The sequence below is a fragment of the Scyliorhinus torazame genome, chromosome 10 (genome assembly GCF_047496885.1).
Source record: "Scyliorhinus torazame isolate Kashiwa2021f chromosome 10, sScyTor2.1, whole genome shotgun sequence".
NCBI lineage: Eukaryota > Metazoa > Chordata > Chondrichthyes > Carcharhiniformes > Scyliorhinidae > Scyliorhinus > Scyliorhinus torazame.
In genome coordinates this window covers 105326438-105342236 of record NC_092716.1, presented here as the reverse complement: position 1 = coordinate 105342236, position 15799 = coordinate 105326438, and the positions used below count along the sequence as shown (strand labels likewise).

Sequence of the window (15799 nt, the reverse complement as noted above, 5' to 3'; positions counted from 1 at the left end):
CGATTTGACATACACCGGGGGGGGGGGGGGAAAGAGAGAGAGATTAAACAGTTTGGGTTTATACTTGTTTGAGTTTAGAAGGATGAGAGGGGGTCTGATTGAGGAGTATAAAATACTAAAAGGAATTGATAAAGAAAAGGTAGACCAAATGTTCCCCTTGTGGGCCAATCTAGAACAAGAGGTCATGGATATAGATTGAGAGGCGGTCGATTTAGAACTGAGATGAGGAGGAACTACTTCTCACAGAGGGTGGTGAATTTGTGGAATTTGCTGCCCCATAGTGCAGTGGAGTCTGAATCATTAAATGGTGTCAAGAAGGGAGATATATATTTGTCTGATTTTAAAATACAGGTTAAAAGAATATGGGCAACTGGTGGGGAGGTGGATTTGGAAGAGATCGGCCATGATCTGATCATTGGAGCAGGCTCGGAGGGCTGAATTGCCTATTTCTGCTCCTAATTCCTATGTTCAAATGCAATCCACCTAGCCCACACATCTTTGGATTGTGGGAGGAAATCAGAGCACTCGGATGAAACCCTTGCAGACACGGGGAGAATGTGCAAACTCCACGCAGTTGCCCAAAGCCGGAATTGAACCAGAGTCTGTGGCACTTTGAGACAGCAGTGCTAGCCACTGTGCCACCATTAAGATAGCAAAAAACTAGAACAAAAGATTTAAATGCTCCTCGCTCGATTTAAAAATGTCCAACAGATTGAAATGATGTGACTGCTTAGCTCACACAGCTATGAAAGAATAGGAATCCTTACTCCTGCATTTGGTAGCCAGGTTTCATTAGTTTGCCATTGCCACCGTTTATTTTGTATCATCAGTATTTACAACATTAAATAATTAGAATTTCAAATGGTGGATTGTTAGCAATCTTTACAGAATGCAGGCATAATGTTTATTGCGATGCCAATCATTCTGCACTGCAGAAATGTCTTGCCAAATAACTGCTGGTTATGCTCAATATCCATTAAAAACAGCACAACAGGGGAATGATGCAATGCCATTTGAGCACCTATTGTGAGCATCAGCTTGCCATGGTAGAGGTAGAGCAGTGTGTTACATGTTCAGTGAGTTAACTCTGTACCTCAGAAGCACATTTCTTCATCCAATAGAATAGCTTCTTAACCATTCAAACACTTACTGCCTCTTTCAATGCTCAGGACTGTTAGCATAAGGCTAAATTATTAACTATTTTTGACTCGGGTTAAAAGCTTTCTAGCCAGAGATTTTCATTCAAACCGTTGAAATAGACTGTACAAATATCCAGAAATGAAGCAACAGCATTGTAACCCCACTGTGCCATTTAATGCCTCTTCATTAGAAATTCCTACTAGTAATTTGAAAAACACCAGTATCTTGTAAATTTTGATTGGCCCTGTAGGTTAAGAATTAATTCAAAATAACACTTCAACACTTAAAATGGTGGTTGGGTAGGGAGAGAGGAGGTTGCAAAGTGAATGAAAAACAAAAGCAGTTACTCACATAGCAACATTTTACAGAAACAATTTGAGTTTTTTAAAAATTCTCTAGTCACCCCAAAATACAACACTGTACATGAACAGTATGTTAATCCGGATAGCAATCTGGTTACAGTATACATGCAAACACTATTCTTCTTTCTAACTTGTATTCAACCTCTGCCCACAGAATGCTAAAACGACATAATAATTATTTAACTTCCAGTTGTTGACACTTCAGCGTCTGGATCGGAGCCAGTTTCAACTGTTCTGGCAATATGCCAGAAGTATTTTTATTAAATGCGGGGAGAAAAATGGGCTGTGAAGAATATGGTTAACTAAGAGCAATTCAGGGCAGCACGGTGGTGCAATGGTTAGCATTGCTGCCTGACTGCGCCAAGGACCAGTGTTCGATCCCGGCATCGGGTCACTATCTGTGTGGAGTTTGCACATTCTCTCCGTGTCTGCCCGGGTCTCACCCCCAGAACTCAAAGATGTGCAGGGTAGATGGATTGGCCAGGCTAAATTGCCCCTTAATTGGTCAAAATGAATTGAGTACTCTAAATTTCAACAAAAAAAAAAAAAAAGCTGGATGTGGCCCTTCCAGCTAAAGGGATCAAGGGGTATGGAGAGTAAGCGGGAGTGGGATACTGGATTTTTTTTTAAACTAAGAAATTCAGGTATTAGGAAGAAGAGCCATACGAGTTGCTCCGCAAATGCACATTACCTTATCATAAGAAAATGAAACTTTGTAATGTAAAATCCCTGTTAAAAAAAACAGCATGTGTAACAGACCCATCATTTAGCACCTCAACTTAAATCTATTCTCAATTTACTGTGGCCTCTTGTTAAACAATCCCCTTCCCTCCACAAGGACAGGATACCTAGCTCTCAAGGACAGTGCCAATGATGTTTTCACAGCTCTAAACCTTTAACATTAGAATATGACTGCATTTGATGCCATTATTCCAATGTTCCTTGGTAAAACCTGCTTCTTTAACTAAGGCCCCAGTGAGCTGAGCAACACTGCAGTGCAAGTTCTATCTTATATCTATATGCAGCTAAGCCCTTTTTGAAAGTAACAAGATAGAAAACTGTTCGTTCGCACTTGGGTGACACAGGATACAACAATCTTAAATACATGTGCTGGCAAATTAGTTGTTCGGAGAAGGATAAATCACCAACATCCAAGCAAATGTTTCATTCCTACTTGCCCTGCTTCCACATGGAATTACAGGAGGGAATGATGTTGTCAAGGAGCTGCTCCAATCTTGTCACGAGAAAAACTGAATTCAAATCAACAAATTTACCATGAACATCACCCATGAACACCCCTACCTCAACACACCTGCTGCTGAAAAACTCCTCTCTGCTTATCTCATCCCATAAAGCCAATAACCACAGCGCTTTTCCGGCTCATCTTCCATTCTCCATCCTGACTAAACTTTTTAAAACTCTAACCTAGGGCGGCACGGTGGCGGCGTGGTTAGCACTGCTGCCTCACAGCACCAAGGACCTGGGTTCAATCCCGGCCCCGGGTCACTATCCTGTGTGGAGTTTGCACATTCTCCCCATGTCTGCATGGGTCTTACCCCCAAATCCCAAAGCTGTGCACGGTAGGTAGATTGGCAATGCTAAATTGCCCCTTAATTGGGGGGAAAAAATGAATTGGGTACATTAAATTTATTTTTAAAAACTGCAAGATCCAATCATTTATCAGAAAGCAAAACGCAAGACTCAATCCCATAAAACGCAGTAATTTAAGACCAGCTGGACTAAAGCCATTCCTCTCTCCCCCCCCCCCCCCCCCCCCCCTCCCCCCTTGGATGCCTAGAGTCTTACCCTAAGCACACAATTCAAAGAAAGAGGCATGTTAAGGTCACATCCTCAGGAACACAAGGTCACCAGTGACAAAAAAAAGTGCCATGCATTAATAACAAATGGCAGAAAGGCATTAACAGCAGCTGCCATTCGAACAGTTACTTAGCCACTAAGTCTCTGAAATAATTGAAGATACACACACATATAAAACACATTTGAGGTGAGATTGCATGCTCCATATTGCTAGTTTTAGCTGGTAACATAGTTGTTCTACTAGTAATTTCATGATTACAGATGCTAGCTACTCTTTTTGTCTTCTATCAAAATGAAATAGACGATTTGCTTGACAGTCTGGAACAGGAACTACAAGAAAGGAAGAAAATTTATTTCACATTGTTGAACTGTACACTTGATGCAAAAACTCTGGGAGAGAAAGGGAGAAAACTTGGCAACATATTACAGGAGAAAATAAAATGAGATAGCAGAGTAGAAAGTCCTCTCTTGCTCATCCTCCAATAAATTCTGACGAGCAACCACAATATTAACAACTTTTGGTGCAGTGCAGTGTCTAATTAAATACCAGCTCAAATTACCGGCTTTCAAATATACTTCCCATGAGACCCTTAACGAAATAACTCATTAAGGAATGTATTGGATCAGAACTACTAATCTTTAGTGACGAGTTGAGATATTGCGTTACTATACTATCCTCCGCCATACATGCCTAAATTCTTCACACCAGCATATTTCCTTCTTTCTCAGTTAGACATTTCACCACCATCAATCCAGGTTCAGCTCTCCAACTTAAGAGATAGATTTGGTGAAGCCGGTAAAGCCAACATTTTGTCAGGTCAATGTTCTTGAATCTTTAGATTCAGAGAAATTTAAATGGGAAATTTTCCATCTAAAAAGACGGGTATTCAATATTAATTTCAAAAGTTTCCATATTGTATCAATGGGTTTCCTTCCACTTCCTGCTTCGCCCAAACAGGTGGACAAAGGCTGTCCAGCACCAATTTGTGAGAGGCTGCTCTGAAAATTGGGCTTTGACATCACAAAATTAAATTTTATTCAGGATATGACTTTTACCCCCATCAGCCCAAATTCAAAAAAGCCAAAAGTGGTTAGCACTGCCGCCTCACAGCACCAGGGGCCCTGGTTCGATTCCGGCTTCAGATGACAGCCTGTGTGGAGTTTGCACGTTCTCCCCGTGTCTGTGTAGGTTTTCTCCAGGTGCTCCCGTTTCCACCCCCAGTCGAAATATGTGCAGGTTAGGTGGATTGGCCATGATAAATTGCCTCTTAGTGTCCATAATGCGTAGGTTAGGTTATGGGGATGGGATGGGGAAGCGGGCCTAGGTAGAGTGCTTTTTCGGAGGGTCGGTGCAGGCTTGATGGGCCAAATGGCCTCCTTCTGCACAGTAGGGGTTCTATGATTCTATGAAGTGCCTGCAGCATTTGAATCATCTGAATACTTTCCATAAAGAAGATTTTAATATAATTTCTACAGCATACGTAATGTGGTAAACCCGAGAAATAATGTTTAAGAGGCAAAAGGCAGCCAGTCTTTTGAAAAGAAAGAATGAGAGCCATCTCAAACCTATGCTGAATAGTCCAGCCATGCTCGTGCTAGTTCCTAACAGGCAGATTCCAAAATGAATTGCCAAAAGTGAATTACTACCGTGGAGTCAAAGCATTGTTTTTTTTTTTAAAAAGTGATTTGCGAATTTTCAAATGGCTAGTGAACTTTGTGCTCAAGGTGAAGGATGATAGCACACAAGGGACCAGAACACTTCCCATTTTAAGCACCTAGTGTCAATATTATTCACTCCAAGATCAAGAACAACATACTCTGTTCCAACAACTTCAAAAAATGTGCTGCCGCTGCCCGCGTGGTATTAACTAAATTTGTACCAAGTCACAACGGCTTTAGTCCCTTTTCGTAAGCTGATGGTGAAAAGGCTGGTGGTGAAAAGGATGGACAGGTGCTTATATTTCCCCTACAATGAAAATGGTGGCGCAAACACATAATATCTAGTGATAAACACAGTCCACACTACATTAACAATTCAAATGTTTTTGCATGTACAGAATGAGAAAAATTCTGCTGGTAACCAGTGGGTGTGCCTCGTCTGGTACATTAACCCATACAGAGCAAAAGGATAATGGCGATAGAGAGAGATCCAGCGTTTTGATTTGACTGATTCTAGAATGGGGATAAAAGTAACCTTTGTGCCCGAGTGTTTTCCAGCGAACCTTATAAAAATTGACTGCGTGGAAAATATCACACTGGGAGTTCCACAAGCATTAACTGCCCTGTAACACATCAGCGACGAGGTGTCAGCAGGCTACTTATCCATGGTGGGGAAAATGGCATCAATTCAGCCAGATCCTTTGCATAGCTACCCTTTTTCTAACACAGAATTTGGCAGAGCCAAGATTTGTCTTTCTCTTGCACCCTCGATACAGATATGGTGGGCCTTCCTGAACCATCACGATGAATGTGGCAAAGGTACTCCCTCACTACCATTACGTAGGAGCTGCAAGATTTTGATCCAGTAATTAAAGAATGGTGATGTATGCTCAAGCCTGGATGGTATGTGACTTGGAGAGTAAGGATTAGTAACTCAGCATCATCGGAGTTGAAGACTGATGCAAAGTAACCAATCAAAACCTTTGCTATATCCTGGGAGTTCACCAAAATTTGTTACGGCCTAATTCAGGCCTTAACACCTAATCGAGAAACATCAGACTCTGGTCAGATACCAAGTATCATATTTACAGGAGTTTTTTTTAAAAAGCAGCTGGACTCGAGTATAAAAGCTACATTGCGAGGATTTCACGAGAAGCTGACCGAAACTCCCCATTTTGGCGACACAGAAAGTGAAATATTTTGGGAGGATGGGTGGGGCGGTGGAAATCAAGGCAACAATCGACTGTACACAATGCAATTAGCATAGTTTGTCTTTTAACTTGCGTAACCGACAGAAAAACGCTGATATTTCTAAATAGCTCATACACAAAACAAATTTACCCCAAGTCATTATCAGCAAGGAAGTTACGTCTTCCACATGGAATGGAGCTGAGGGCAAGCAATGGCAGTTGGCCTGGCTGAGATGCTGGAAAGCAGGGCATTACCGCATGTGTACAACTGCAATGCCGGGGGCAGTTAAAGAAGCTGGACACATTGTTAACTGATTCACAGGAATAAACCTATATATAGATTTCAACAAAAGGCCTCCAGCACAGCATTAAATTTAGTCCAGCACTATGGGGTCTCTTTTCTATGCAATCAATAAAACTCCAGCTGCACAGCATTCTGTAGAGAAAGGTCAGATGAAGCAGATGCTGCTGGGAATTAACAAAACCTTCAAATACACAAACTAACAAAAAAAGTCAAGTTCTGTCAAAATTAGCAATATCTCCAAATGTAAAAATGAGAGCACTAGAAATGAATGAAGGTGGGTTCCCAATAAGCGCAGCACCAAGATAAGGTTACCCCTATACATTTCCCAATTACACTGTCATACAAGCCTGCAAGATTCCAAGTTTGATAAGGCCTTCCAAGTAAAAGGGAGAAAACAGTCAGCCACATGAAATATTTAATGTGGGTTAAAGACTAGATGCAGTCCAACTGCAATGATTGTTACCCCTTCCCACACAATCATTTGCCACCACTAGTGTAAAGCAATAAACCTCTACAGGAGGCAGTGGCGCAGTGGTTAACACTGCTGCCTCATGCCGCTGAGGACCCGGGTTTGATCCTGGCTCCAGGTCACTGTCTGTGTGGAGTTTGCACATTGTCCCAGTGTTTGCGTGGGTCTCACCCCCACAGCCCCCCCCAATTAAAAAATAAATAAATTTAGAGTACCTAATTCATTTTTTCCAATTAAGGGGCAATTTAGCATGGCCAATCCACCTAGCCTGCATATGTTTCACCCACGCAAACACGGGGAGAATGTGCAAACTCCACACGGACAGTGACCCAGAGGCGGCATCGAACCTGGGACCTCGGCGCCGTGAGGCAGCACGGCTAACCCACTGCGCTATCGTGCTGCCACCACAGCCCAAAGATGTGCAGGGTAGGTGGATTAGCCACGCTAAATTGATCCTCAATTGTGCACTGTAAATTCTATGATAATCTATGATACTTGTAAAAATTAAGAATTGGGCACTCTGAACGTATTTTTTAAAACTTCTATAACACCTCACCAGATGTCACCTCAGTGCAAAATGCACTGCTTTTAATTAAACAAAACAAATCGAGATGGATAGAAAACTGGTTGGCAGAGAGGAATCAAAGAGTAGGAATTAACGGGTCTTTTTCAAATTGGCAGACAGATTGGTGGAGTACCGCAGGGTTTGGTGCTGGGACCCCAGCTATTCACAATATGTATTAATAATTTAGATGAGGGAACAAAATGTAATATCTCCAAATTTTCAGATGACACCAAATTGGGTGAGCTGTGAGGAGGATGCAGAGATCCTTCAGTGTGATTTGGACAAGTTGAGTGAGTGGGCAAATGAATGGCAGATGCAGTATAATTTGAGAAATACGAGGTTATCCACTTCGGTACCATAAACAAGATGGCTATTATCTAAATGGCTAATTATTAAATAAATTAGGAGAGGGGAACGTGCAACGAGTGACTACGGTAAATATTGGTCCTTTAGAGGATGAGAAGGGAGATTTAATAATGGGCTGAGGAACTGGACAGGTTTTTGGGGTCGGTCTTCACAGTGGAAGATACAAATAACATGCCAGTGACTGATGGAAATGAGGCTATGACAGCTGAGGACCTTGAGATGATTGTTATCACTAAGGAGGTAGTGATGGGCAAGCTAATGGGGCTAAAGGTTGACATGTCTCCTGGCCCTGTTGGATTCATCTCAGGGTACTAAAGGAGATGGCTAGGGAAATTGCAAATGCACTCGTTTACCAAAATTATTTACCAAAATTCACTAGACTCTGGGGTGGTCCCGGCGGATTGGAAATTAGCAAACCTAACACCACTGTTTAAAAAGGAGGTAGGCAGAAAGCGGGTAATTATAGGCCAGTTAGCTTAACTTCGATAGTAGGGAAGATGCTCGAATCTATCATCAAGGAAGAAATAGCGAGGCACCTGGATAGAAATTGTCCCATTGGACAGACGCAGCATGGGTTCATAAAGGGCAGGTCGTGCCTAACCAATTTAGTGGAATTTTTTGAGGACATTACCAGTGCGGTAGACAACGGGGAGTCAATGGACGTGGTATATCTGGATTTCTAGAAATCTTTTGACACGGTGCCACACAAAAGGTTGCTGCATAAGAAAACGATGCATGGCGTTAAGGATAAAGTAGTAGCATGGGTAGAGGATTGGTTAATTAATAGCAAGCAAAGAGTAAGGATTAATGGGTGTTTCTCTGGTTGGCAATCAGTAGCTAGTGGTGTCCCTCAGGGAATAGTGTTGGGCCGACAATTGTTCACAATTTACATAGATGATTTGGAGTTGGGGACCAAGGGCAATGTGTCCACGGGCTGGGTTTTGAATTTTCAATTGGAACTGCCTGGATCTCCCAACTGTAAATCAACACATGTCGCAGATCCCAGAGATCTGCGAATGCTCATAGTTAGTGATGTACACAAGTAGCCAAAATGCACCACCTTAATAGTTCATCAATTTCACAGGTCAAGAACCCAGACAAGACCAATTCAAACTTCCATCAGAGTTATTCTGTCCATTTTCCCAAAGTGCTGAGGAACAACCTTGCTCATAGTTTAAAATCTTGGGGCTCTACGAACTGTAAGTCAACAATTTTGCAACAAAATCCTCAGTACCATTCTAATCTAAGAAGCATAATCTTAATTGAACACTGGAAAGTCCTGGTCCTCAAATCATGTGCCTCTTACCATCAACTTTACTCCCATCATTTGCATCACCATACATATCTAGCCCCTCAATGTCGTTCACCCCTTCATTCCAAAGCTGCATATATTCCTTATGGAGATGCTAGTCACTGTCAAAAATCTTAATGTGACTTCAGGAAAGGGACCCCAACTGCTGAGATGTTGGATCAATGAGGAATCGTGGCCTGGTCTAAGATTCAAAATCTGACACCCTGCTTCTTCTGAAAAATCTGAAGGAAGTCAAGAGCTTTTACGTACCAGTTGCTGTACATGTCCAAGCAAAGGCAACTACACCATTGGTGGTTATTTTACCACAATCTCAATTCCGGCCACATAATATCACTTGCGAGCTTTCCATTTTCGGCTTGAGAGACAGCAATCCCCAACTAGGCAGTACGAGAGGAAATTGGCCGAAACAAAAGCCAAATCAATTGCCTTCTCTTCCTCCCTCCCTCACACTGGATACTCAAGTCATACTGCCTTTGTTTTGGTTCAACACAAACAATTAAAATCAGAGGAGAGGAAATTGTCAATGGGAGCTTGCTTGTTGCAAACATTTATCTCTTCCCTTTTAACAAAATACTGACCAAAATTATTTTCCATTAGGATTTTGCTAATGGTAGGAACTAGTGTGCTTACCTGTAGGCAAGTATAGGGGACAGAGACAAATTGAACAATCAGATTAAAGTTATAAGATCAAAAGAAAGAGAAGATCATTCAGTCGCTCCAGCCCTCTCCACCATTCAATAAGATCATGGCTGATCTGAATGTGGCCTTAATTCCCCTTTCCTGCCTGCACAATTTCGGCTGATCAATGGCTCATCTAGCTTTTAGAAGATTTAAAATAGAGAAAATAAGGGAGTTGAGGAAGAACGTATTTAGATAGCGACTCTCTTTGTCTCGGGACATCTCAACATCTTAATGTACAGTGAAGTAGTCAGGAGTCGAAATTGGTGAAACATACCAACCAATTTGCACACAAGTTCCCACCATTACATAACTGACATAATTTATTTTAGCAATGTTGGTGGCACAAACACCAACCAGGAGGACTCTCCTACATTTTTCCTCAAGACACTATTATAAGATCTTTCATGGCCACCTGTGGAAACATCTCAAAGTCAGCACGTCTGACAAAGCTGCGTTCTTTCAGTACTGCACAAAAGTGCCCGCCTAGGTTATGTTTTCAAGCGTCAATAAGGGAACTTGTATCCACAGGCTGACTTAAAAGAATGTTTGAATTGACACTTAAAATGTAACTAGACGATCAAAGAGTAAATTATGATTTATTATATAGAAAGAGGGTTGTTAGAGTAGAAAGAAAATCCATAATACATTCTCTCACTTTCCTTTTGCAGCTAAGAAAAAAGTTGCCAGCCCATTCAGAAGCCAGTTGGATGACTTTCCAATGTATAATTACATTATTTTTAAACCGAGAAGAGACATGAGATAGATTTTTTAAAAAGACAGAATGGAAGGGCTGCATTCAAAACATTATCAGCTAGACCAGTGAACTCATCCCAAATCAGTGCAGCTCAAGTGAAAACATATCTACACACAGTACCAACAACTATTTTGATACAATAACGTCGCCCTCCAAAATTTCCATTCCTATTTGTGTATTGTGCTGACCTCTTTGCAGTGGGAAAGCAGTTCGCTAATGAGACTAGGGTCAGGAATTAATTTGCAACTATGTAGCACCTTGTCATGTCACTCAAGACATCCACCAAGTAATTTGCATGTATTAAATTACTTCATGTCCTGTCACTGAGCTGAATGCAAGAGTCCTTTTGTGCACAAAGTCTAACAAATCACAATAAGAGCGTTGGCAAGGAGTCCAGGAGAATTCACCACTTCAAATCATATGAGAATAGAGCAGACAGTGCTAACTTCTCCAATCAGCGAATGTTGGACTTGCTATGAAGAACGCTACCGTCAAATTGCAACTAACTGGAAAGTTCAGAGAAAAGTTTTATTTACTATTATGTGAGAGAATGGAAAGAAGCTGTTTTGTCAACCGGGAATTGAACAGAGCCAGTCTTGGACTCTGGGAAGAACGTAACATTTTTAAAAATAAATTTAGAGTACCCAATTATTTTTTATCCAATTAAGGGGCAATTTAGCGTGGCCGAACCTGCACATCTTTGGGTTGTGGGGACGAAACCAGGGAGCAGGCCCACCCCACTCCTTTCCACGGAAACACAAATGTGTAGCAATTTGCATGAAGAAACAGGCTCTTGAACGTCTGCACAATAAAAGCAACTCATATCATAACATTCCGCAGCAGCCTGGTGAGTAATACTAGGCACTGCTGAACAGGGGCCCCATAGCCCAATGTGTTAATCCATTAAAAATGTGCATTCTCTCTTCTTGGCCAACCACGTATATTAAAATACCCAATTCTCACTTCTCCCCAATGGAAATTGTATTGTTTAACCCATCATTACATAGGTTAAGTCGAGGAGTCATATCTGGTCTATTAAGCTTTGTAACCAACTTGTAATTTTTTAAATTTAGAATAAATGTTCTCCTGTGTTGGGAGGTTGTTCCCCTGGGTTGGAAGGATCTCACTCAAACAAAATAGTCCCATATTAACGAAAGGACTAAAACTAAGGATTGGCAACATTGATGCTTTCTGGAGGCTACTCGCAGACGGTGCTGCCTTCAAAACACTGATACTTGAAATATCGGACAAAGCTTACAGAAATCAAAACACGACTGAACCTAATCTCCCAAGTAAATCGCACTTTGAGTGAGCCCGCTCAACAACCGACACCATTTTGTTTGGTGGAAAGATTGCCCAGCACCCTGGACTGAGAGGACACGTGTGTCTACACACGTCCTTCTGCGCCGCGACAATTCTGTGATACAAAACCAGACGTGAATGAATTAAAGTACTCCTGCCAACTCACGAGATTCCAAGATTAATCGATACGTTATTGATATGTTGTGCAATCCACACTGTGCAGAACATGAATGGGCGCAACACATTAACGAGTGATCAGAAACACAGGCTGTTACGTTACAGGACTGAACAAGAAGGCTTTTGCTGCCCGATACCACGTTTCCGAGGACACATTGTTACCAGGCTGCCGAACATGAGACTCGTTTAACACATTGACACCATCAGGATGAAAAATACTTGCGTCTCATCATACCATGGTTTGTGGAAACAAATAAATTTACCAAATTAATTCCTCAAAACAATGCACGGTCGCCCTCGTCCATTCCAGAATTGTTTTTTTTTAAATAAAATAAATCCTTTTCGTTAACATCCATTTGAATGCACTGCCAGCCACACGGTATTAACCTACATCTTCCGACTCCATTGACCCAGGATTGTGGAATTTTATTGAGCAACTGTTTCCCACGAAAACATGTGAAACAAGGCAGCGAAGATGGTGGAAAACTCCTAAAATACCAAGTGAAATGTGTAATCGAAATTTTAAAAAGTAATGATCAACGTATGGATTTAGACCGAAGATCGGTTGCCTCCGGATTGTTTCACTGAACTATAAACTACAGGTCAAATTAGAAAGTGAAATGCAAAAAAAAATCCCCAAACGTGTTCATTTCGAAACGTCAATAGTTGCGTCTACGAGAGCAGACGTTTCTTCGAATTAAAATGATCCGATCAGAAAATGGGGAAATGAGAATGTAAACTTATTTCACAACCACAAAATCTCCGATTGGGAACATGAATGTGGAGAAACATATACAGTTAACATTTTACACAAGATCTTAAATCATTTTAAACAGGTAGGCAGCAATTGTAATCTTCAAGTTAGGCTAAACACACAATTTTACAGATAATGACATTACCATGCCCTCCAGTCCTTGGTTTAATATAATAAATATTTTACGATTTAATACCGATGTTACTGAGGAAATCAAATCATGCACAAATACTGAACTGAAGCGAATTAAAAATTAGGTGTGGAATTAGAATGCACTTTATAAAAATTTCCAAATCAATTAAAACCCTCTCGATGCGGCCTTTTAAAAACACAACATTGCTCTCAGTTATCAAAGGAGATTTTTTTTTAAAAATCGGAAATCATGCAACCAATTAAAACACGTTGCATTCGCCCGCATTCAATGAATGACACAGGTTGCATTCTCTACGTAACGAAAACGGTGAATTTTCGTCCCAAACGAACGAAACACACTGCATTGTTTTACTCCCGTGTAACAAACGAAACGTTGCATTTTTAAACACAAGCAACGAACTAAACAAGTTGCATTTTAGCCCCGTGCAACGAATGAAACACGTTGCATTTTCGCCCCATGCACCGAATGAAACACGGTGCGTTTTAGCCACATGAAAGAACCATATTGCATTTGGCCCCATACAAGGAAAATCACGTTGCATTTGAGCCCCATTGAACGAACGAAACACGTTGTATTTTAGCCCCATACAACGGACGAAATACACTACATTTTGGCCCCATTGAACGGACGAAAGAATGTAAACAAGCTGCATTTGAACCCCTGCAAGGAAAGAAACAAGAGTGCAACTATGTCTTGCGATTAGAACCGAATTAGTAAGGAAGTGGGCAAACCTACTTCGTTGTCGTGCTGCTGGCAGTAGCTGACTCGTTCGTGTGTGAGCGGCAGGCTGGGAAAGGGCTGCTGGTTGTAGTGTTGTTGCTGCTGCCTGAAGCGGTGGATGACATGCTCCTTGGTGAGGCGGACCCGCTGGTGGGCCCGCACACAGTGATCGCACAGATACTCGGCACAGTCCAGGCAGCGGGAGGTCACCGGGGCGCCCTCGTCACACGAGCTGCAGCCGGCCTGCGAGTTCTTGGGCCGGCCCCGGGCGTTCCCCCCGCAGCCGCCGCCGGGCTCCAGATCGTCCTCGGCCGCCGACACCACGTCCAGCAGGTTGTTGAGCAGCAGCAGCTCGGCCGGCAGCCCCTCGCTGTCGGCTGCCGGCATCAGGCGCTCGCACATCGGGCAGCTGAGCTCGGCCGAGTTGCCCGAGCAGGAGGACGAGGAGGAGGAAGAGGAGGAGCAGGAGGATGAGCCCTCGGCCTCGGGGCCCGGCCCGTTGCCCGGCCGGTGTCGGTTGACCGGCGGCCCGCCCCCGCGCCGCCGCCGCCGGTGGGCCTCCAGGCAGGCGTGGCACAAGGAGTGGCGGCAGGGCAGCTGGCGCAGCTCCTCGCCCGGGCCCCCCGCCGCCGATGGAGGAGGCGGCCCGACCGCCAGGCTCCGCGAGCGCGGCCCCGAGGCCGAGAGGCGGCCCCGGGAGTGGCAGAGGCCGCACTGAGGGGGCTGAGCCGCCGGGGCCTCGGGCCGGCTGGGGGCCTGCGGCGGGGCCGCGCTGCCCTGGCACTGAGGCGGAGCCGCTGGCTCCTGGCCGCAGAAGGGGGCGGCCATGGCGGCGTCCCAGCGCGGGTAGAAGCGGCCCTGGGCCAGCTCGGGCGGCCGGGGGGACGGCAGCCGCTCGGCTTCCTCAGCGAGAACCGCTCCCCTCTGCAGCGACCGGGAAATCCACATGGAGCAGCCGGCGGGGGATCATATTCCCCCCGGGGAGGCTCCGGCCTGGGGATCGAGGGATCCGGACTGGGGACCTCTCGATCCTGGCGGTGGATCTAAGGACCCGGTGGAGGATCGAGGGTTCCTGAAATCGGGACTGGGGTTTAGGGATCCTGGTGAAGGGATCCGGGCCGTGGGGGTGGGGGGTTATGGGGATCCGGGCCGTGGGGGGGGGGGGGGGTTTATGGGGATCCGGGCCGTGGGGGGGGGGGGTTTATGGGGATCCGGGCCGTGGGGGGGGGGGGTTATGGGGATCCGGGCCGGGGGGGGGGGTTTATGGGGATCCGGGCCGGGAGGGGGGGTTATGGGGATCCGGGCCGGGAGGGGGGGTTATGGGGATCCGGGCCGGGAGGGGGGGGGGGGGTTAATGGGGATCCGGGCCGGGGGGGGGGGGTTTATGGGGATCCGGGCCGGGGGGGGGGGGGTTTATGGGGATCCGGGCCGGGGGGGGGGGTTTATGGGGATCCGGGCCGGGGGGGGGGGGGTTTATGGGGATCCGGGCCGGGGGGGGGGGGGTTTATGGGGATCCGGGCCGGGGGGGGGGGTTTATGGGGATCCGGGGGGGGGGGGTTTATGGGGATCCGGGCCGGGGGGGGGGTTTATGGGGATCCGGGCCGGGGGGGGTTATGGGGATCCGGGCCGGGGGGGGGGGGGGGGTTATGGGGATCCGGGCCGGGGGGGGGGGGTTATGGGGATCCGGGCCGTGGGGGGGGGTGGGGGGGGGAGGGGGGGGGGAAGAGTCTAGGGATCCGGGGTGCGGATCTGGGGACCCGGGCTGTGGATCTAGGGGGGAGCCCTCTCTTTTTAATGTCTCCTCGCCCACCCTTCTCACACAAGACTGTACTAGGCCTCTTTTCAATCCCGGTGTTTCCTGGACCACCTCCTCCTCCTCTCCGGCCTCTCTTCAGCAGTACCCCGAGCCGCTGCCTCCCGTTGCCGCCGCGCGCTCCATCTTCTCGCACTTTCTCTCTGGCTCCCGCCGCCTCTTTGGACGTCGGCTGCGAGCAGCGGGGGATTGGGGGGGGGGCGCGTCGTCAATGCGTCACCGGGGCGGAGCTGGAGGAGGCGGTCCCACCCACCACTCA

General features: G+C 45.4%; 1 protein-coding gene across 1 annotated transcript in view; it reads right to left on the bottom strand.

Annotated features, from left to right (window-relative positions):
* Nucleotides 1-14864, bottom strand: part of trim71 (tripartite motif containing 71, E3 ubiquitin protein ligase) — a 74341-nt gene extending 59477 nt beyond the window's left edge. Inside the window, exon 1 of the mRNA XM_072518563.1 lies at nucleotides 13743-14864. Coding sequence (XP_072374664.1) covers nucleotides 13743-14675 — 933 coding nt within the window. The 5' untranslated portion in view covers nucleotides 14676-14864. The remainder of the gene's footprint in view (nucleotides 1-13742) is intronic.
* Nucleotides 14865-15799: the final 935 nt, after the last annotated feature.